General features: G+C 42.9%; 2 protein-coding genes across 2 annotated transcripts in view; both read left to right on the top strand.

Annotated features, from left to right (window-relative positions):
• Positions 1 to 6,895: 6,895 nt before the first annotated feature.
• LOC131475277 (ras-related protein Rab-37-like) lies at positions 6,896 to 15,566 on the top strand. Its single transcript, XM_058653247.1, has 9 exons — positions 6,896 to 7,451; positions 8,545 to 8,655; positions 10,498 to 10,539; positions 11,143 to 11,209; positions 11,404 to 11,456; positions 11,795 to 11,860; positions 12,695 to 12,751; positions 12,836 to 12,912; positions 14,805 to 15,566. Exons 1-9 carry the CDS (start codon positions 7,341 to 7,343, stop codon positions 14,899 to 14,901), a joined length of 681 nt encoding a protein of 226 aa, XP_058509230.1. The 5' UTR covers positions 6,896 to 7,340; the 3' UTR covers positions 14,902 to 15,566.
• Positions 15,567 to 18,186: 2,620 nt separating this feature from the next.
• The window catches only part of nherf1b (NHERF family PDZ scaffold protein 1b), a 28,039-nt gene continuing 23,972 nt past the window's right edge, over positions 18,187 to 22,253 (top strand). Inside the window, exon 1 of the mRNA XM_058653246.1 lies at positions 18,187 to 19,111. Within this exon, the coding sequence (XP_058509229.1) occupies positions 18,488 to 19,111 (624 nt within the window). The 5' untranslated portion in view covers positions 18,187 to 18,487. The remainder of the gene's footprint in view (positions 19,112 to 22,253) is intronic.

The following is a 22,253-nucleotide window of genomic DNA, read 5'->3' as shown; positions in this document are numbered from 1 at the left end:
CGGCTTCGGCTTTTTGCAGGCTCAAATTAGTCAGCTAGTGTCTTTTATTTAAAAAAAAAAAAAAAATAACATTAAATATTTAAGCACTCTTTCAGCTTGACACAAACCTCCCATTTATCCGGGCTTGGGACCAGCAGAGAACACTGGATGTGGGCCCCCCCTTCTTGGCTGGGGACAATTTAGAAGCACTCAAGAGAAACTGAAAAATAAAAAGAAATCTTTTTATGAGCCACCTGCTGTTTCTTAATTCTGGTACATTTTTCAGGAATAATCTTTAATGAGGAAGCTTAATGTGAAGCAGTTTTTCAGGACGATACGGCTGCTAAGTTGCAAATTACAGTGAAATCTGTGTGTGTATGGACAAGAAACATCTGATTAAGGGCTCGATATTTATCCTGCAACTGCAGATAGAAGATTAACTTTCCTCTGAGGATGGATGCTTATGACTGAGTGACTTATAGTACTATGCGAACGAGTAATTTCTTTCTCAATCACATCATTGGAACAATACAGAGAATACAGGAAACATGTATGCAGGTTTAAAAGAACAAATGATTTCGGAACAAAGGTTAAAGGGTTAAAGGTTAAAGGTTAAAAGTTACCCTTACACCTGGCTCTCTTAAATTCTTACCAGTTACTGGTAAAACCTGTGTTTGTTCCACAATTTCATGTCAACAAACATCTGCTGTGACGTATGCGTTGACGTTTACATGCTGTAAACTCATTGACAGTTTGTTAATATATAAGACCAAGACTTTTAGTCACATCATTCCAATCCATATGCCAATGATCACAGACATAAAAGAAACAACAAAACTGCTTGTTCCCTAAGACTGTAGATCACCACCCACTGGGTTAATTGGACACACATGACAGCGCTGGATTTCCTCCACATTTTTAAAGGGAACTATCTCATTAGGGACAGATCTCTGGGACACGTTCACAATGAGATTTCTCCAAACAACATGGGGAAATCTCATGTTGTCATGGAGACTAATTCGGCATCTCTGTCCCCCCACTGTAGGGCTACGATAAACCGTACGATTTTGGTTTCCATGAGGACTCCTGGTCCTGAAAAGGTCCCAAATACACGTACACACACATAGTCTCTGTATGCTTCCCGGAGATAAACGACTCCCGTGATGCTGCTGCTCTCTGCTCCGACAGCTTTAGTCCTGAGAAGCGCTTACATGCCAACATCAAAATTTGATGAAGGAGGCATGAAATAGTAATATGCTGATTACCCGGCTAAACACTGCATGACTTCCTCTTCACACAGTGAGTCATCCTCACAGCGGCTGGTCTCTACAGTTCCAGGAAACTCTGCAGCCGACCTCACCGAACACTTATCATACTGTATATGTGCTCCATCCAACAATGACACAAGCACAACTTCATGTAAAGATCATTTAGACACACACGGAATCTTTTTTACCCCACCCCTGTATTTGCTGAATAAAAAATGTGCTGCTTCACTCAGCATTTTAAAAATCTACACCTTACAAAAGGAACCAGTCACTTTGTCATTTCCATCCTGTTCCAACTGCTCAAACTGTCGTGAGGCCGGGGTCTTTAGCGGCAGAGCAAAGGCTGAATGTGCAGAACTTGTGGACATCAGTGATTAAAGTGGATGCATTGTGGGTTGCAGCAGAGTGCGGCACTGCATGCTGTAGTGCTGCACCATATGTGGGCACTTTGAAATCACAGATAAGGAGATGCTGGCTGGCTTGCTGGAGGAGGAGGAGAGCGAGGAAGAGCGAGGAAGAGGAGGAGGAGGAGGGCGGGTGATACAGTTCAATAAAAAAAAAGAGGCAAGCATCTGCTGCCAGGGAGCTCCAGGCCGGACTCAGCAGCTCCCTGTGCGCCCATAACCATGACGACAAGGCCGATTGATGCCTACACACAGTGATGTAGTGTCAGAACAGCAGATCCCCGTTAGGACGTCACAGGATCATGAGAACTGATGGTAATCACACCAGCCCCAACTATTTTATATGTGAGTTAAAAAGTTTTGGAATTAACACCCCAATAAAAAAACAATACAATCCAGAACCAGTTACCACCTCTCTCTCTCGTGATATTATGATGTTTTGGATTAATAAAAAACCTCTATTGTACGGCTATCAAATGAATGTACAATAATATTTCATGAGTACACACAAAGGGCTACACGGTGGGGTAGTGGTTAGCACAGTTTAATTGGACCGTAGGTGTAAATGTGAGAGTGAATGGTTGTTTGTCTCTGTGTGTTGATCCTGTGATGGACTGGTGAACTGTCCAGGGGGCGTGACCCCCATGACCCTCATGTGGAGGATGGAGTTCAGACAAAGCTGATTAAGCTTATCAACTCTACACAACTCGCCCCTGTGTATCTCTGTCTAGCAGTGTTAAGATCTCTTGTTGCCTGGCGACAATTTCCTTTTCCTGCAGCATGTCGAAACAAATGGAGGTGACTGCAACATTGCGCGAGTAAAGTCAGCAAAGACGGTTGCACTCAAAACATAGAAAGGTTTCAGATTGAATAAATGCTTCTTGCCCCTGCACTGTCTTCGCACTTCCTCTGTCAGGTCTGATAGTATTGCTTGACAGAGCCTGTTTTCAGATACAGCATATAAGTAATGTTACATTGCTTCTGTTCACGAAGACCAAACAGAGGCAGAATAATAACATCAACTACACACTGCAGCTCTGATTCAAAGTTGATATTTGGTACAGTGCAAATGCACAGGACAAAGAGAGCTTCTCATACACTGATATGATGATCAGCAGCGTCTCTCTGTGACTCTCTGTGACTCTCTGTGCAGACGATCCAGGTGGGAGACAGTGGAGTGGGCAAGACATCTCTGCTGGTCCAGTTCGACCAGGGCAAGTTCATCCCAGGCTCCTTCTCTGCCACGGTCGGCATTGGCTTCACGGTGAGTCCACGATTCTTGTCCTCCGCCAAAGAAAAAAAAAAAACATGTTTTTTTGTTTTTGCCATTCTCTCCGCCCAACTCCATCTGCTGTGCTGTTGACTTCACCCACGTGAAGAGAGAAGGACACGCTGTCACTTTGTGCTCAAGTGCTGTGAAGTGTTTGATTCCGTCAGTGAGTGAGTGAAGTGCAGCATGAATCAGTGGAGTTCTCCAGTGTGGGATGGAGCATCTTCTCACACTGCATTCATTATGATGGCGACACTGCGTGTGTGTCTGTCCTTGTATTTGGTAGCTCTTTAGGACATTTTCTGGCATAAATAAACCTTGTCAGGACCAGTACTCCTCATGGAGACTGGGTCAAGGGCTGATGTGCCCCTGAGCAAGGCACACAATCCCCCATTGCTCCCTGGGCACAGAGAATAATGTGTGTTTTCACAACTAGTGTGTTATAACGATGGGTTAAATGCAGAGGTCCAATTCACTGTGACTGAGAATAACTCATTTAAATTCTTGACGATGACACTGCTACGATTGAATGACTGTGAAGAGCTGCTGATGATTGTCGTGGTGGCAGGCTGTTTGCTGCTGGATGTTTGTAAGTGATGTTCTGCTTCATGACGTGTGTGTGTGTGTGTGTGTGTGTTACCCTTTGTGTCAAGCAAAAGACAAAGGGAGACAAACAGAAAAGACTTATGGCTCATTTGGTACATTCTTTTTCTGAAGTGGCAGTGACAGCTTTGTCATTTTGCAATAACATTGTGTTTGTTTGTTCAAAACCCTCTTTAGAAAAATGAGCTGGATTTAAAGTCAAGTGTAAGACAGTAACAGCAAATTCACTTTAATGTCGGGGTGTCTGCCGTCATTCTGACAGGGCTTGGCTCAGATGTTAAAAATTAAAGTGCCTTAAATGTACACAAGCTGAGGCTGCATCCGGTGTGCTGTTTCATGGGAAACTGTTTGTTCCTTTGAGCTGCTGAGAAAACATGGCAGCCTTTGGCAAACGAGGCCCTCGCTTAACCCTTTAACACCTCTGTCTTTTTTGCTTATTTTAACCATAAAAGGGCCAGAAAGTGTCCCGTGAGTAAGTGCATTTGCCCATTTGTCCAGAATAACTTTCAATATCTGGCAGTTACTGCATGTTAAAACACTGTAGTCGTACATGAACACCAGATTTTGCGTGTTAAAATTGAAAATGTAACCGTTTAAAGTAACATTTGTTTGAGTTTATGTCTCAATGTCCAAAAACAGGCCAAAAAATGGAAACTGTGTACAGGCGTTTTTCCAACCCTCTCCTCTCTGGGGACAAAGGTGCTGAATCGCCGGCTTCCTGCAACAGCTGGTTTTGACGTGCAACTTCTCAGCTTTCAGAAACCGCTGGTATTTTTCCGATAGCACAAACTGTTGCGTCATTGCAGTGATGCAAAGCGCGCTTGTGCAAATGTGTCGTGTCAAAGGGTTAAAGCACATATATAAATGGCTTATTCTAAGGCTTTGAAACCCACTTTTTATTTTAAAGCTGTTATAAACTCTGTTAATAAAACCTCCTAAACTGGATTTTAAAAGCTTTCTCAGTCTTGTCTTTCAATCGGACACTTTGGGTTCAAAGGCACTCCTTTGCGTCGCTGCTTCCTGTGCAGCTTGTGAGGCAAAATACACAGATGCTAAAACACAGCGAACCTTACGAGGTTTCGTGTTTTTTAATGTGGATTCTCTCTGACAGGCTGAACAGATGTTACAGCCTCCACGTCACCTGCTCAGAATCAAAGCAGTCCGCTCACAAAATAAATCACGGCCACGCCTGCAGCTGCTCACAGAGCGGCAAAGGTCATGTGTTCAAACACGTAATTACACGTCACTTATGAACACAAGTGCTTAACATAAATGATCCCCGACTGTGTATCATGAGGCCTGTCACCACAGAGGAAAGAGAGGGTCTTACTTGAACACTAGAGGGAGACAAACACTGCAGAAAATAAGATTTATTTTAAGACTTGATTGTTAGATGAAGTCTCTCAAACCATTTGGAAAAAGAGTTGACGTGTTAATTAAATGAGTGGCTTGGCAGGAACATATTAGATCATCTGTTCCTGACACGACTGTGTTATAAACAATGAGTTTTCCTTAAATTATGGGAAAAATAAGTTACGATACACTGCGTTCATGGCCATCATTTTCCCACCCTCTGTTTTATTTTGTAAACACTGAACTTATTATTGGACTTCAATAATTAGGACTGAAGCTTTCGCTTACCACACCGGTATGTTTGTCTTAAACAACCTCTCCACTTTCAGCCGTCTTATATTTCAATGCAGAGCTTAGTGTTTCTCAAGTGGCAACTGTTTGCGACGTCACCCATAAGCAGCTGAACTCCCGCCTCCAGAATCACAATTGTTTTTCTGACACCTTGTTGACATTTTTGCAAATAGAAGTACAGGGATGTCACTTCCAATGGTAGCTATCAGTCACATGGTGTACGCTCATCTTATGTGCCATTTTCCTCTAAATGGGAACATCACTTACAAAATTGGCATCATGTTCTGAAGAAGGCCTGTAACTATGAGCAAGTGAGACCATTAACTCCTCGGGGAGATGTTTACTGACGTTATAACTCAAGTGAGAAGTCGACTCGTTTTCCTATAGACTTCCATTCAAATTGAGGGTTTTTAGAGTTTGCAGGACTCTTGCATTTGCAGCAACAAGTGTCTTTCTGCATGGAGTTGCATGTTCTCCCTGTGTGTGTGTTTGCTTTCCCCGGGTTCTCCGGTTTCCTCCCACAGTCCAAAAACATGCAGATTTGGGGGATTGGACAATCGAAATTTAATGTAAGTGTGAGAGTGAATGGTTGTTTGTCTCTATGTGTCCCTGTGATGGACTGGTGACCTGTCCAGGGTGAACCCCGCCTTTCATTCTATGTCAGCTGAGATTGGCACCAACGCCTCCCCCACGACCCTCATATAGAGAGTAAAGTGGTAGAAGATGGATGGATGGATGGATGGATGGGTGGATAGAGTTGCCTCCTAGTGGCTATTTAGTGTATTCTTGTTTCCTGGTTGGCTGCAGAAAGAAAACCTGGGGCATGTGGTTTGTTCCATTTGTTGTTGGACGTCTAGTGCAACCTCACCAAACCCAACATTACGTCTTATTTATTTTACAGTAAATCAGTTGTACACGTAGTACTGCTAAATTTGCATCTATGGACACTATACACGTATAGTGTGTGGTTTTCAACTCAAATTCAAATCAAAACAATGGCTGGGATATGTCAGGATATGATTCCATCCATGATTTTTTGACATCACTCCCAGAAAATGGAACACATCATACATCCATATGTCATACAGGGTCTATGGTTATTCTTCTCCACTGATCAAGACATTTTTGAGGTGGTAGTGAGGCTTTTTACGCTTGGTAACATTTGCAGCTCGCTGTGTTTGAGTTACTCTGCTGGCAACCTGAGCGTCAGAGTGCTATAAACTGCTTTATATTGAACAGCTGGCTCTTGGCGGCGTGTGGCACAACAGTGCAAAACAACCACAACATAAACGGTGTTGTGGTTGTGCAGCCGGTGTGCAGCCGGTTGTGAATAAACCGGCTGCACCATTGTTTTCAGTGCAAGCAATTTCCATATAACATATTTCCTTAATCTCCAATGACACATCCCAGGGTCATTTTACGACGAATATAATACTTTTATATTCCTTTAAAGTAACAAAAGGAAAAGAAAACTAGTTTGGTTTTTGCAGGAGCAAAGACAAGCTGATATAATGGTCATGTTGTGGGTTTGAATCCACCAGCTCACAGTTGAGGCTGGAGTGTATAACCGGGACTCTCTGACCTCTTCAGTGACCCTGCACCACATGTGGGGGATGAGTCAGAAACATGTGGGCACAGGTGACCGCATGTTCAGCTGCTCAGGGACAAACGGTGTTCTTTTTTTCTCTCTCTCTCTCTCGCGCTCTCTCCCTCTCATAAAAAAATAAAGACAACCTTCAGCGTGTCCTCACACACTCAGTTAATCATCTGCCCACGCCAGGATGCACCGACAGAGACATGTTTCCGCCTGTTTGTCACCACAGCTTCTGTGGCTGCTGCTGCTGCTTCATGTAGACGCAGACACTGTCGCCGCCGCCTGTGTTTGTTTTTTCAACTTTTGATCGCCGCTCCCGTGTGTTGACAGTGTGATTTGAAGGTGTTGTTGTTGTTGTTGTTGTCTTGTGTTTGGGGAGCGCTCGTTCGCTCGCTCGCTCGCTGATCATTTTTTGCGACCACATGCAGTAGAGTATGCGAGCAGCAGCGGGGCTGGAGGCTGGCGGAGACTGGCACTGAGCGGCGCGTCTTTTCTTGGACACATCCCGGAGATAAAAAAAAAACCAAAAACTGAGGTTTGGCTCTGCATAGCCTGCACTCTCTTCCTTTGGCATTGCGATGTCCACGAGAAAGACATCGTTGACGGAGAAGCAGACTAAAAACGGGACGTCAAAATATGTGCTGGAGCGATGCGCTTCTATCAACGAGTATTATGATGTTGCCTTCAAGGTGTGTATACTAGTCTTTTTTTTTTTTGCAGTATGTGCATGTGTGTGTTAATTTGGCTTATTCTTTAGCAGTGGGACAGGTGTTTAACGTTGACTGTTTGACACAGTAACAAGTGGGTGTAACTGCAGCAGCTGCATATGATTATACAGTAGACTCTACATCTGGAGAATGTGCACAGTTCATGTAAAAGCAGCAACAATCAGCTGATTAGTCTGCATACATTAAACCAGACCAGGCTGTGTTTGCGCACTCGACACAGTCATGAAGCCTGTGTTTGAATGTGCATCACTCTTAATTCTCCACATCTCTGATAAGGATTTCTTTGTCCGCCCTTTTTTCTCGTGCAAATATTTGCTGAGGGTGTCCAGTACTTGTTGCTCCTCACACACCCATTAAGTATTTATAGAGGCTGCACGGACACACCTGCCCCTTTTTTTATTAAGATAATCAGTTCAAAAAGGCAAAAGTTGCAGATGACCCTTTTGTTGTGTTTAAATGTGTATGTGATTCACCTCAAGGCTGCAGGTCCGCATCATCATCACATGCCTCCGGGTGGATTGTGTAATTGCACATGGATTCTCGCTGTTGTTGTAATTATATCGATCAGTTTTTGGAGAGGGAAGCTTGCTGAGAAAGAAGTAGGGGAAAAAAAATTGTTGAGAGCAATAATTAGAAAGTTGGCTGCAAACATCTTGAACAGCCTCTCCAGTATTGGCAGCATGTCACATGCTGGTGGCAGCTCAGTCAACAGTGCATCACAAAAGTAAATGTAGTGGTAGCAGTTTTTTTCTTGTTTCTTCTTCCTCTCCCTCATAACATTGTAATGAGCTGACACATGGAATGAAAGCTTAGCAAGTAAATAAATATTAAAGGCAAGACTTCATCATCACGGTCTTTGATTTTCTTTGGGGTTTTTGGGTTTGGCTGGTTTATATCAGTACAGATTTTCATTGTGATCTTTAGTCATTTCACATGATTGCATGTGACACACAACACCTCAGTGTTTATTAGTGATGCTCTGCCATGGTGTGAAGGCCGTCCGTCATGTCTGTGTAACCTGTTGTTCTTCTCTCCGGTGCTGGGTTTGCTTCAGGTGATGCTGCTCGGAGACTCGGCCGTGGGGAAGACGTGCATCTTGGTGCGTTTTAAAGACGGTGCGTTTTTGGGAGGCAACTTTATAGCCACCGTTGGAATAGACTTCAGGGTGAGAGAAAGAGTCGCCAATAATGTTGTTCGTTAATACCCATTCACTTGTTTGTCATGTGTGTGATATTCTTGGGAGAAAGCACTTCTAGTTGTCTACTGTTCAGAGACATCTGGCCAATTATCGCCTCCACATCTCCACTACGAACACTTCATCGGCGATGGTGGCACCAAATGTACAAATTCTCTCACCAAGCAGTCAAGTTCACAGACCACTTGTGCTGCGAGTTGTCGTGGACAGCTTCATAAATATCACGACAGATGCTGCCTGCCTACGTCCCTGTCTCCTGGAAGGATTGGCTGCGGCTCATCTTGATCCTGGAGGAGTCACACTGCTGACAGACCAGCTTTTACCTATCACACACACACACACACACACACGAGCACAGTGGCTGCTGCTGAATGAGGAGCCACATTTCTATATTTCGTCCTCTGCTGGGGCTGAACATCATAATAAGCTGTTCAGAGTGCGCGGTCTGCTCATTCTGCCACCCGTCTCCACTAAGCATTTCTCTCCAACCGAGGCGAAACACTCACAATAACGATAAGTGTTTTGAAGAGGGAGATTTTGTTGCATTAGCGATGATGTATTGTCTGCTTTGAATGGTGGACACAGGGCAACATACTGGGCGTCTGTTGACAAGCGGAGATGTTTCATTTTGGCCCCATTCATGCAAAAGCAACAAGTTACCGTCCATTCATGAAATGCTTTGAAAAGGGGGGGGGAACTGGCCTATTTATACTTACATTCACAAACAAGCTGGATTAAATGTCTCTTCATGCTGCACAATGGCTGCATTACCTTTTGTCTTCTCACTTGTTTGTGAACAAGGGCAGAAGCTCCTTAGAAATGGAGTCACCTCAGAGTCACACAATTGTCCTCCGCACACAGAAAGGCTGTTGTTGCATGACCGGTCTATTTTCGGCATGCTTCCTTGTAGCCGTTACTCAGCACGCAGGCTCCTCACACGTCATAATTGTTGGGGGAAAAAATGGAAACCCATAGCAACTAATGCAGGGGTTGAACCATGTCCATTCTGCTCAGGCAGAGGATTCAGCAGGTGGCGGCTCTGGCTGCCAGTGATGGCATTGCACACGTCGTTGAGGTCTCTTGTTTTTGTGCCCGTGTTGCACTGTGTGCATTTTTCTTTTTGCGTGTGGCTGTTTTTGTGCTCTCAGGAAAGGCTGGGGCTGTTTGTGATAACCTCAAGTTATGAAGTGACTCAGGAAGTGCTGGTTTTACGAGTCACACTTCCTTCTTCTCAGTCGCACTCACTCTCCCTGTCTCATGCAGTAGTGATAGTTGGTAGACGGTCAGGGAAACATAAAACCACAGTTCTCCCTGACCTCCCTTAAAAGAGAGCGTAGAAAAGCTGGTGTTTTTGTGTTTTTGTTAAACACTGCATGTTAGCGTAACCGTAATTTACACTTTACTTAATTACCTTGAGTAGTTCCATCAGGTCGCCACATTTAGTTGTTTTAGCTGGTGTGTCTTCACTATTTTTAGACCCTCACAGGAAACAAGAGGGCACCCGTACAGGGCTGAAGAAAATAAATGGGGGAGTCAATTGTTATGCTGCCAGTTGTCTTTCTCACTGTTGTGTAATTAAGTCTAATCTCAGGACCTTGTTGTTATGTGGGCGTCGCAAATTACTTTCTCTGCCAGCATTCAAAGGCATTTTTAGCTGCCTTGCTTCTTGTGCCTCTCGCTGAGCGTCTGAGCTCCTCCGACATGTTTGTCATTCATCTGTGTACAGTCTTGGGATCACTGTAGTCTCTAAAGCATACGCTGACTTGTCAGTCTCTCACGGCTCTCACTCTCTCTCTCTTCTTGTTTCTGTAGAATAAAGTTGTGGATGTCGACAACCTCAAAATCAAACTGCAGGTAAGAGCATGTGCACCTAAACTCAGAGTTTATCATGACAAATCCTCTCTTTCTATGGCCGCCATGTTAACCACAAATCATCTGGTCAATTATGTTGCAATGCAGGTCAATCCAGTTGGTCTCTGCTTTCTGGTATAATTTAGTGTAAGGGATTACTGTCATAACCTGTTTGTTCAACACTGAGTGGGAGGCTTGTCAGAATTCAATGCCTCCCCTCAAGGAATTTAGCCTTTTCTCCTCTGCTGAAATCTGATAATGATAAAATACTATGACATGTGATAATTCAATCATCTGTACCTATTCCTATAATGAATCTATTATTTTCTACAAAGGCTCAGGCTCTGTAATGCAAGGTAGACCAAAAATGTCTCTTAATCTGACATTAAGGTGACTGGATAAACAAAAAAAATGGTTTATAGGACATTATTTTTTCAAAATGTTTTCTCTTTTATTTCAATAGCAAAATGAAACTGGCCCAGAAACCACCTCTGATTCTGGCTGTTTAAATCTGTGTGTGTGAAAGTTGCATTTCCAGGTGCTTAAACTTCTTGGTTCAACTTAAACGCTCTAAGGTGATGTGTGGTTTTTTGGTTTGTCTTGCAGATCTGGGACACAGCCGGCCAAGAGAGATTTCGCAGTGTAACGCACGCCTACTACAGAGATGCCCAGGGTGACCTTTACTTTCTATATTTCGGTTCCTTGTAATGTGTGTGTGTGTGTGGGTAGATTGTGTTTGGGGAGGTTGAAGTTGTAGTTAAAAGGAACCTGGTTAGATTTGTAGTTTTTATTAGTGTTCAATCCTGTGAAGGTGTTGATATGTGTCTTCATATGACAAACTGTTTCTCTGTGGCTTTTTTTTTACAGCGTTACTTCTGCTCTATGATATCACCAGCAAGCCATCATTTGACAATATCAGGGTGAGACTGTCTCAGATTACTTCTCTCTGTGCTCTCTCTTCATTTTCACTTCCTGCTTCTAAGCCCTCTGAGGCGTAATGCTTCACTCTGTCTATTTACATGCAAAGTGTGATGAGGGCCTCCAACATGATGCTATCATTTTCTTTGGTTACGCGGTTCCCAGTTGAATATAAAGCAATAAAAATGTTCAAGGATAGAAGTGACACAGTTCTGCCATGATTGATTAGATGACAGTGAAAATTGAACACGGTACATACGGGAGGGTAAACTGCTGTATTTTGTGGTGTGTGTTTGTTCTCATCTATTTTTCCTCCACCGTCTTTCATACTTTTTTGAAGGCTTGGCTGACTGAAATACACGAATATGCCCAGAAGGATGTGGTCATCATGTTGCTCGGCAACAAGGTGAGCGAAGCTTCCTTTTTGCGTTACATAAAAGAATCACAAGGATAAGTGGTCCCTTAGCACAGTTTTTTTTTAACACACTCTTATCACACTCAGACAGACATGAGAAGGCTTAAATGCCAGAAAATGCCTCCGCTGTGCAGCACATGCATGAATGTGGACGGTCACGCGCCAGGTTTTAAACAGTCGGTCACTGATGTATGTTTTTAATGTGCACTCGTGTCTGTCAAAATGCTGAGGTTCCAGTGAAAATGCTGAGGTTCCAGTGAAAATGCTGAGGTTCCAGTGAAAATGCTGTTGCTTCCTTTGCAGTTGAAAGTGCATGCGACTGCGTTGAATTGTCACCCAGATTTATATATACGGTCATTATGACTGAAAAACAATGAGCCACACAGAATTACCATCCACTTGCTTCAAGCTTCTCTTGCGTGAAACCATTTTCCTCACAGTGCTGCTGGTGATGAAGAGAGACATGTTCATGTCGCTCTTCATCACCAGCAGTCGTTGCTAATATATCTAAAAAGCTCCCTCTGGTGGTTCAGAGAAGAGTTGCCATTCTCATGGTCCATAGATGTCACACAGCAGCAGCTCATTATTTGCTGTAAGAGCAGCTCGACTGGTGGCGTTCAGGCTCTGAGAGCACAGCTCTTCTGCTGGAGGTGGCCTCTCTGACATCTCATCAGTCCTGAGCTGTGGCTCAGCAGGAGAAGCCTGATAAGGCGACGTGGAGGCGCTGACATGATGGTGCATCACTGTAGCTAATGGCATGGTGTATCTGTAACCTTTCACCTCTGCCTTGATGACTTGTTTTCTCTTTCCACCGCTGGCTTACAGTCAGACATGACTGCAGAGAGGGTCGTCAAGATGGAGGAAGGGGAGAAGCTGGCGAAGGTAATGTACAGTGTTACAGCGCCATGTGATTATATTTTCAAGGAAACACCCTCCACTTGCTTTTCTAACGCTCTCGTATCTTAGGAATATGGTGTTCCTTTCATGGAGACCAGTGCAAAGACAGGAGTCAATGTGGAGCTGGCCTTTCACGCAATAGCAAAGTAAGTAATGTCTTCATATTGTAGGGCTCTGTGTTACTGTCTGTCCAGCTCTAAAAGACAGAAATCCAACATAAGTGACTTGACTTATATTTATTAGCTTTATTATCTCACATACGTGATGACAGACGTAAGACTTGAAATAAATGTTTTCGCATTTTCGCCAGACCTGACCTCCTAAACCCGCTCAAAAATGACAGCAAAGATACGGAATAATAATAATAATCTGAAGGAAAACAATAAATTTCTTGCACTTTATACTAACTAGGAAAAAGAGTGAGATAAAAGGATAAAAGCTCTCCACTAATCATAATTGAATCTACATAATAATGAATAAATATTAGACCCGCGGGGTCGTTATTGGAATACATTAAAAAAAGAATAAAAAATAACTCAATAAAAAGGTGGATAATGTGAAATAGTAATCGTTCAGTTGTGCAATCTCTGCTGGAATGAAGCCACTTACATATATTGCTTTATTTTACTAAATTTAGCCTCTAGATCAGTGGTGTCAAACTGGCGGCCCGCAGGCCATATGCGGCCTCTCAATGGATTACATGCGGCCCACCACTTGTGTTTAAAGACAATTTAATACCAAATATTTTTGCGAGCAGTATTTTTTATAATAGTAATAAGACTTTTGTTTGTTATTAGCACAGTATTAAATAATGGGTTGTCTCAACATCAAATTACATTTATTACATATTGTTTGGTGTTTTAATTACAGTTATCCATGTTATTATTGACTTCATTTTAGATTTATTTCTCTCTTTTTGATATTCATAGATTTATTTTGCATCATAAATATGTCACTATACTGAAGTACACATTGTTCCATTTCAAAACAAGCACCTTTGCATTGAAATTCTGTGAAATATCGTGAATATCTTTATTGGGACATCAAGGTTGGAATATTGGGAAATCATTTTTAGCTCATATTGTCCACAGTTTTGAACAGTTGTGTTTTCCCCACTTTCTTTCTCTAGACAGGCCCCATTCTGACCAGATTAGACACTCATTGGTTTAAAGTGCAGGGGGTTTCAGTACCACATTTCAAAAAATCTGAACTATCCATTCAAAGTCACTGTCAACAGGGTATGCAAAGACAGGAGAACACAGAGATGTTATTGATGCTCTTTTTGTTTCCAGAGTCATAATCTCCAACATCAGTATTTAAGCTACTGAAACTGTTTTTCAGAAAAAGTCCACTTCAGTGACCGTATTCATTATTTTTTTAACCTTTCTCTGCTGGTTTTTGTTTTGGCTTCTGCGATGACATAAATGTATTCTGTATTATTTTACTCTGTGTCATGAATATTATTTCCTGCGCTCTTCTCCTCAAGCCTCGGACTATTTTTATACTTGTCCTCATCACTGATGCTCAAAATCCTCCCTCTGAGTCCTGAAACTAATAGACCCCAATGTTCTTTTTTTTGTTTTGTTGCTAATTTGACATTTGTTTCCTGTTGACTTGTTTTAATGGGATTGTGCATGTTTGAGGCTCCATGTGGATTTCAAACAGTGGCTGATGTGTGATTTCTTGCTTTGTGTGACTTTTCTTGTGAACACACCTTTTCCTATTGAATGGCAGGAAACATGAAGAGGGCTGTTATGCTTGCACAGCGTGTTCCTCTGGCAGGCGAGGAAAAGGCTGCGGATGAGTCGGTGTCTTTGTGTGATGGATATTTTATATGCAAGTTAGAAGAAGTGATTAAAGCCTGAGGCTTTTTGATTAAATCCAAGCAGAGAAGGATGTTTCTCACTCTCTCTCTCAAGCTTGTTTTATTTGTCTTTTTTTCTTTATTTGCTGATCCTGTCTGTGCTCAGTCCCACACATCCACCCCCTCTGTATCTAACTTCCTCTCTCTTCCTCCTCCTCTCCCTCTCTCCCTCAGGGAGCTGAAGCACAGAGCAACACAGCAGCCGAATGAGCCCAAGTTCCAGATACATGACTACATCGAGTCTCAGAAGCAGAAGTCAGGCTGCTGCTGATCACCAGGCAGAGAGAGAGACATACTGAGAGGAAGAGAAAGAGGGAGGGAGTGGGGATTGAGGTAAAATAAAAAAAAAATAAAAAGAAAAAAATGGCCGCTCTCTTACAAAAAGCCAACCTCAGCGCCAAAACTGAGACGCGGACACCTTTGACTCCTTCACTGAGCTAGTAGTTGGACAGAGGTGAATCTGGATTAACCGCCATCCCAATCTGAAATGTGAAGTTTAAAACTCTTTTGTGTCATGTGTATAGAGACGTTTGTGGTCTTTGTGGTGACAGTTGTATCAAAGCTACGAGTCAGGAGTTACAATCTGAAATGCTATATTCATCTGCAGGGACAACAAAAAAAAGAAGAAAAAAACAAATGTATTATTCTGTTCTGAATAAACAGTGGTTTTATATGAACAATCAAATACGACTGTTGATATGGATATAGCATTTTTGCCATGCAGCTCTCAAATTTGTCTAATCCCAGTTTACCAGACTGTGAACTCAACCCCCTTTGGCCTTACAGTCTTCATCGTCGTCATCATCATCACCCTTTGATAATTAAGTGTGTTTAAGAAGTGGACTTGAGTCTCACAGTCATCAAGTTTGTAGCTATAATGAATCCATCTGTTCACATGTGTACTGGTGTTAGAATAAAGCCAATGTTTTGAGGGGTCTCGTCCACTTGTTTTGTCTGTCTGTACATTCAATGAAGATGTGGTGAACCCTCGTACTTAAAGATCACTTAAGAGATTCCTCAGCACGCTCCGGTTTGCCTTTATACCGTTCACACGCTCACCGACATTGTTGTGTCTCCTTTTTGGCGGATGGATGTTGTCGAAACTGTACTGAACCTGTATTTGTTCTCACGCCGCATTGTGTATCTGGATTCTTTGCACACTGTTCATTATGAATGTTTGCTTGTCCCAGTTGCTCAGTGTCACATTTGTCCCTCTGAAGCATCACAGTGATCACAAAGTGCCATGAAAAAGTGCTTTGTTATCATACTATATATATATACACAGTACATATATATAAAAGGTATATTTTGTAATGTATGTGGTGTTGTTTTATTGGAGTCAGTCCCATCTGTGTGTGTCTATGTGGGGGCGGGGGCTTGGTAGCAGTAGGGCTGAACAATTCATCAGTATCAACTTAAAATCACTATTTCAATCGGGGTGTGGAGGAACCACGATGGCCATCATGTGGTCCGAGAGAGGGGTACTTCCTGTTGCCAGTAGGTGGCGCAAAGACTGGCTTTGCAGGTTATCATCGAGGACCAATTGGCCCTAAAAAAGTAGATGGCCAGTGGGAACACAGGATGTGTGTTTTTAACAATAATTCCTACAAAATGTGCAAAATGTTCCTGTGCAAAGCCCTCAAACGTGTGAGTGAAAGAAACAGGTGATGACGATGAAGAAAATGAACCAAAATGACCATTAGTTGTCACCAATTCTTACACACCGGGACTTTTATTCTAAATGATTATCTATGAAAATAAAAATAAAAATGTGACTCACACGTGTAAGAAAGAGTTCTCATCTTTGCATTTGAATATAGAATAATCCATATTTTGATGGTAGACATTTGTCATTGTTCCATTGCAGTTTCATCTTCTATTACAGAGTGAACATTGAACCAAACATTAACTTTAAAGAATGGTATTTAGATATTTTCCTTAATTTGACCTATAGGCAAGAGGTGAGGGAGTGACAGGATGTGCTGAGGTAAATAAGCCACTGTGTGGCAGCAGCTTCCCTTCCTTTTATTTACCAGCATGTATAGAACTGGAGAGCAGTTCACTGTCACCACAGTGGCTCAGTTGTCTTTCAAATGGAAGGGTGTTGGTTCAATTCCTGACTGCGCTAGGTTACATGCCAATGTGTCCTTGGACAAGTCAAGAAAACGATGCACTTTATGAAAGTGAGAGTGAATGGATGAGTGGCAAAAGGTGTAGTGTAAAAACAGCTTTGAGTGGAAATCAAAACTAGAAAAGTGCTATATAAATACAGACCATTTGCCATTTAAACTATCGTATTAGTTAGAGATGTTGTATGGGTCCATTTGGTACTTCAGATCTGTAGCATGAACTGTGGGTGTAGAGAGGTTGTGTTACTGTGATTCACTGTGTGGGGCTGTACACCTGAACGCAGCACGCCTCTTTTCCCACTTACTTCTAAATGAGTCACACTCTGCTGACACTTTGAGGAGTCTGTATGTTCTCTATCATTTACTCTGGAAAAATCAAAAATAAACCTGTTTATTAGTTGGATGATTTCTCGGTAATAACACGCTGCTGTATATGTCAGACATGCTGCTGCTGCTGTGTAGCTTTAAAACTCCAGGGCAGAGAGTGTAGAGGCATCCTGTCACTGTTCTCTTATCAGGCCGGGAAACATTCTCAGCTCAAAGGGTCAAGTCCTGCCGAAACTTTTTGCTTTAGAAGCTTCTTGTTATCAGCCACAACATTAACACCAGTAACTGGTTGTTTTTTTTAACTCTTGTAGCTGACATTCATTTTGAGTTATTCAAGCTATAAAGATAATGGAGAATAACTACATAATAGGCTTCACATCTCATTATCAATGGTTCAGAAGGAACTCTCTCAAATCAGGTCATGGATATTCACTGATGAGCCACTTCATTAAAACCAGTGAACGTTGTATTAAGGTCGTGTCCGATCAGTGGAGCTGTGGAGATGTTGTATTAGTGATGGATATATTAAAGAACGTGCAAAAACAGTGTATTTGGTGCTGATGCACCTGCTATGTTACCCTCAGCCACTTCTGAAAGACATTTATTCATTTATTTCTCAAATTTTATTCCTTATGAACCCGACTAGCATTCATTTCCAATTAAAAGTGTGTGGTTGCTGGTTACTAGAAAAAGTTTTAATCCAAGATTTTACAGTGTAATGTAATTTTTCTATTTCAATAAAAACTTTTTCACATACACGCAAAAATGCCTAAAGATTTGGATGTAACAGGTTATTTTGGATATTAAATATACTGTTAACAAAATGTGTTTAAAAAGCCGTAACACGTGCTGTGCGCATGGAGGAGAAAGTTCACAACATGTGAATAAAAGTACGGCAACCGTAAACAGGGAGAACTCCAAACTCTGGGGAAAAGCTCGATAATCTGAGGCACAATGTTTATTTTTAATCCACTCACAGTCGTCATTATGTATTTAGTGTTTACTCCTCGATTCGTGTTTGCATGAGGGAGCCAGCTGGGCTGTTCCCTGAACGCACCTCCCTCTTCCTGAGTGGGTTTTCTCCTTTTGTTGCAGCGTTCTCACAGAGTCAAAGCAGCTTCAGATCAGCTTCAGGACCTTCTCTGTCCACTGTCTGACAGTGATCGGCCACAGGATCACAGCAGGTGTGAGGACCAAAACCACACATTTTCTGTGGAAGTGGGACAAGGACGGACTGATCTTCCCTGAGAGGGCGGGGGTCGGGTGTTTTTTTTAGGGGGTACCACTCACTCATTCACACCTCCTACTCAGCAGCGGCATCCTGAGCAGGTCCTCGGTCATTTTCACTGTGAAGCAGCAACAGGTTGATCAGCAGCAGCAGCAGCTCAGTGAAGGCTGAACATGCCGAGCAAGAGCCAGTGTCTGCGCCCTCGGCTGTGCGCGCTAGAGAAAGGCGACAACGGCTACGGCTTCCACCTCCACGGGGAGAAAGGTAAGACTGGACAGTTCATCCGACTTGTGGAGTCCGACAGCCCGGCGGAGACCTCGGGGCTCCGCGCAGGAGATCGACTGGTGTTCGTGAATGGCGACGAAGTGGAGAACGAGAGCCATCAGCAGGTCGTGTCCCGGATACGCGCCACCGTGGGCTCCCTGGAGCTCATAGTGGTGGACCCCGACACGGAGCAGCTGCTGAAGAAACACAACATGAAGTGTCTGAAGGAGTATGTGACCGACGGTGTCCCGTTACCCTTCGACGACGAAGGGGAGGAAGAGGAGGATGAGGTGGTGGTGGTGGAGGAGGAGGTTGGTGATGAAGACGCGCACGGAGACGCGCGTCACACCAAGCCAAACGAGGCAGAGACAAATGAGGAGGTGGTGGTGGTGGTGATGGTGGAGAAGCAGGAGAAGCAGCAGCAGAAGCAGAAGCAGGAGGAGGAGGTGGTGGTGGTGGAGGAGGATGAGGAGGAGACACCCAGGGAGTCCACGAAGAGTAACGGGGAGATCCACGAGCACGCTGAGAAGAAGGTGAGTGTGATCCAGAGATGAGGAGAAAAGTTTCTGCCTCCCATTCCCACATGCCTTTCCCGCTGCTCCACGCTTTTCTTTACAATAAGTTCCTTTCAATGGGCTGCAGGCTCTCACATTACTAGTGCCCAAGCTGCAGTGAATGCATTAAGCCCGTTCTCCTGCAGAGAATAGGTGCTCTGTGTCATGGTTGACACTGGGAGCTGCACCCACATGAACCATGCTGCACATGCTGCCAATCTGAGGGCAGGGTTCAGCTGGCTGGACATTTGCTGTGGGCGAGAGGACAAAAAAACCTGGCAACACTGTGGGGTCATGAAACCAAACTAGACCACGACCTCACTGTGAGTGTGCAAGCCTGACTGGACTCTCACATACCTTTAATTTCTCCTCTGCAGCTGTTTCACTCAGCCCCAAAGAGCAAACGCATGCAAATACCAACCATTCTGTCTAAAGTTAAAGGGATAGATTGTTTTTTAACACAGATGAGCAACATTTTTTTAGGGCCAGGGATAGATTGGTTTTTAACACAGATGGGCAACATTTTTTACTTTAGAGGGCCATACTAGTAGAGGTAAAGGAAGATAAGGGCCACACACATAACAAAATATCCACAGAGCTCATTGAAATAAGTCACTGGTCAAGCTGCCACATGGCAAACAATTAGAATTAGTCATTTTTGCTCACACACACACACAATATGACCTCTGCATTTGGCGCAGGAGCAGTGGGCAGAGTTTATCTGCGCCTGGAGAGCGATGGGGGATTGGGTGCCTAGCTCAGGGGCATCCCAACCCTTTACCCATTTAACCAAGGTATAACGCCCCATGGCAGGATACTGGACAACACATAAATCAGGCAATATGTCACACAACTCTGGGTGTTTTCATTATAAAAGTGAAGTTTGTAGATCCAGAGAGACGGTGGAGGTGAATTGCTGCTATGAAACACTCCCAGCGAGCGGAAGAAGATGGAGCGATGGGAACAAACACAAGCAACAGATTTTGTGGTTAACGCTCAGTAAAAAACTGACATACAAGTATGCACAGCAAAGTTAACACTACTTACTGCCTGTCGCTAATACTAACGTTTATACTAATGCGACACTTGCTGGTAACTCCAGAGTTGAATGTTTGTCACAAAGCCCGTCTGCGTCCATTTGTTTCCCTCCAGGTTCTTGTAAACCTTCAGTGACTCTCTGTTGAAGCAGGTCGGGGCATTATAAGGATCAGATATATTCACTCAAGTCAAGTTTTGTAATATATCTGTTGATCTCCGTGGATTTTAAGTGCGCAGTGAACTCTGACAGGTTGAATTCAGCACAAGTCTCATTCATTTTGGTCGCATCTTACTGCCAACATGGCGGAGTCACGTGACGTCCCGAGCTCTATACTCGCTAACTTTAGTGTGAAAGTGGCTTAAAGTACTTTTTTAAATGCAATATCTAAAACGTTCTTTTCAGAATTTACGTTGCTTCCTTTTTGGGCTTTTTTAAGTGCTGAAGAAAAGGGGTTATGTAACAGCATGGTAAACCTCTGAACACTTTCAAAATATAGCGTGCAGTTTGAATGTCATTGAGGTCATTGTTTTTTTTCACTTGAACTATCCCTTTAAGCACTCAGCTAAAGTGACAGAGGGAAAACACTTACATGACATGGTGTTGTGTAAAAAGACCATAGCTAAATATCTGACGTTGCCACACACCCCACAACAAACAGCAGGAAATAGTTTAGTGTCATTTTTTAAATCTGCCCACGACATGAATTTCTTTTTTCTTTTTCTTTTTTTCAACCTTTGATCTTTGTCTGTTTAACATTACGACTGCAGTCTCACTCTCCGCAGTGGCCACTCGTTGTGTCTGTGCAGCTGTGAACTCACCACCAGGGTTCTTGTCCATGTGTAGAAGAGGGTCTCTCTCTCTCTCTCTCTCTCTCTCTCTCTCCAGTCCTGAACGTCTGTGCCCCTCGCTGCCACATCCTGGATGTTTACCCCTGAGGCGGTGTGTGTCCATGCCTGATTCCTCTCCTCGGTACATTACTGTAGGTGGGAAGAGGAGCACAGTGAGCACAAACAAAAGATGCTGGTAGAAGCACAAACAAGCATGTGCAGCAGGGATCAGCAAGTAAATGTCCAATTAGTTTGTAAGCAATTAAATATTAGGGCCAAAACATTGTATCTTCATCAGGCGAAAGTGCCTTAAAACGTCTTCAGCCAGACACAAAAACCTACATTTGCCGCCTTAAGCGAACAATAATGTGGACGTTGTCTTTAATCACCGGCTTGTTACGAAGACAAATGTGTGTGAGGTACGTACTCGTACTGTTCACATGACATTAACCCCCCAAATCTGCAGCTGCAGTGTTTTTATTTTTTTGTCAATTCTAGCAACAGAATCTGTTTGAATCAGTTCATATTTTTTCTATAGCCTTAGAATAATCCTTTTACTCTATTTACTTTAGGCAAGGTCCTTGCTTTATCGAGGCCACCACATTATGCCGCCGTGTTTCTACAGCAGCCCGAAAAAACCCAAACCAGTCAGTGAATTTCACACTTTAAGTGGAAGCTTACTGTGGTTTCACACACTTAAACCTTAAGTATTAACCTACTTTAAAATGCATATTCTGTATCTACTGGAACTTCATCAACCGCACTTAAAAAGTGAATGCATACATGGAAAAATACTGGCAAATGTTAAAATCTTTTGTTCAACCAAAATACATATTTTAAAACTTTGTAAAACATGAAAGCTGAATGGCTACTTATCCACTACAATGATATACACTGTATCTGTGTATAGGACTTGATTAATTGATCAACAGTTTTGTCCACAGACTGTAAAACAGACAGAAATGTCAAATCATGTCTTCAGTTATCATCGAAGTAGAATTTAGTAAATTTTCTGTAAATCAACTAATCAATTAATCATCTAGTTCTTTTAACTCTGCATGACATGATTTTGTGTTTTGGTCACACCAATGCTGCTATATCTCCTATATAAAGTCTCAGCCTTTACACGTGTACCCAGATGTTCTAAGAAAGGCAGAAATGTTGTAATCCTCTCTTGCTGAAATGTCACACTGTCATTACAGAGTGCAGTATTTGACAGTCTGTCGTTTCGTGGCCACTCACTGCCTCCTCTTAT

The sequence above is a fragment of the Solea solea genome, chromosome 16 (assembly GCF_958295425.1).
Source record: "Solea solea chromosome 16, fSolSol10.1, whole genome shotgun sequence".
NCBI lineage: Eukaryota > Metazoa > Chordata > Actinopteri > Pleuronectiformes > Soleidae > Solea > Solea solea.
Note: the sequence above shows the minus strand (reverse complement) of the source record. Positions and strands in the feature narration are given on the sequence as shown.

Excerpts from the sequence above, each read along its gene's own strand:
- LOC131475277 (XM_058653247.1), top strand. The coding sequence starts at position 7,341 with ATGTCCACGAGAAAGACATCGTTGACGGAGAAGCAGACTAAAAACGGG. Across the intron at positions 8,656-10,497 it reads CCGTTGGAATAGACTTCAGG|AATAAAGTTGTGGATGTCGA; the intron begins GTGAGAGAAAGA and ends TTGTTTCTGTAG. Across the intron at positions 11,861-12,694 it reads TCATGTTGCTCGGCAACAAG|TCAGACATGACTGCAGAGAG; the intron begins GTGAGCGAAGCT and ends GCTGGCTTACAG.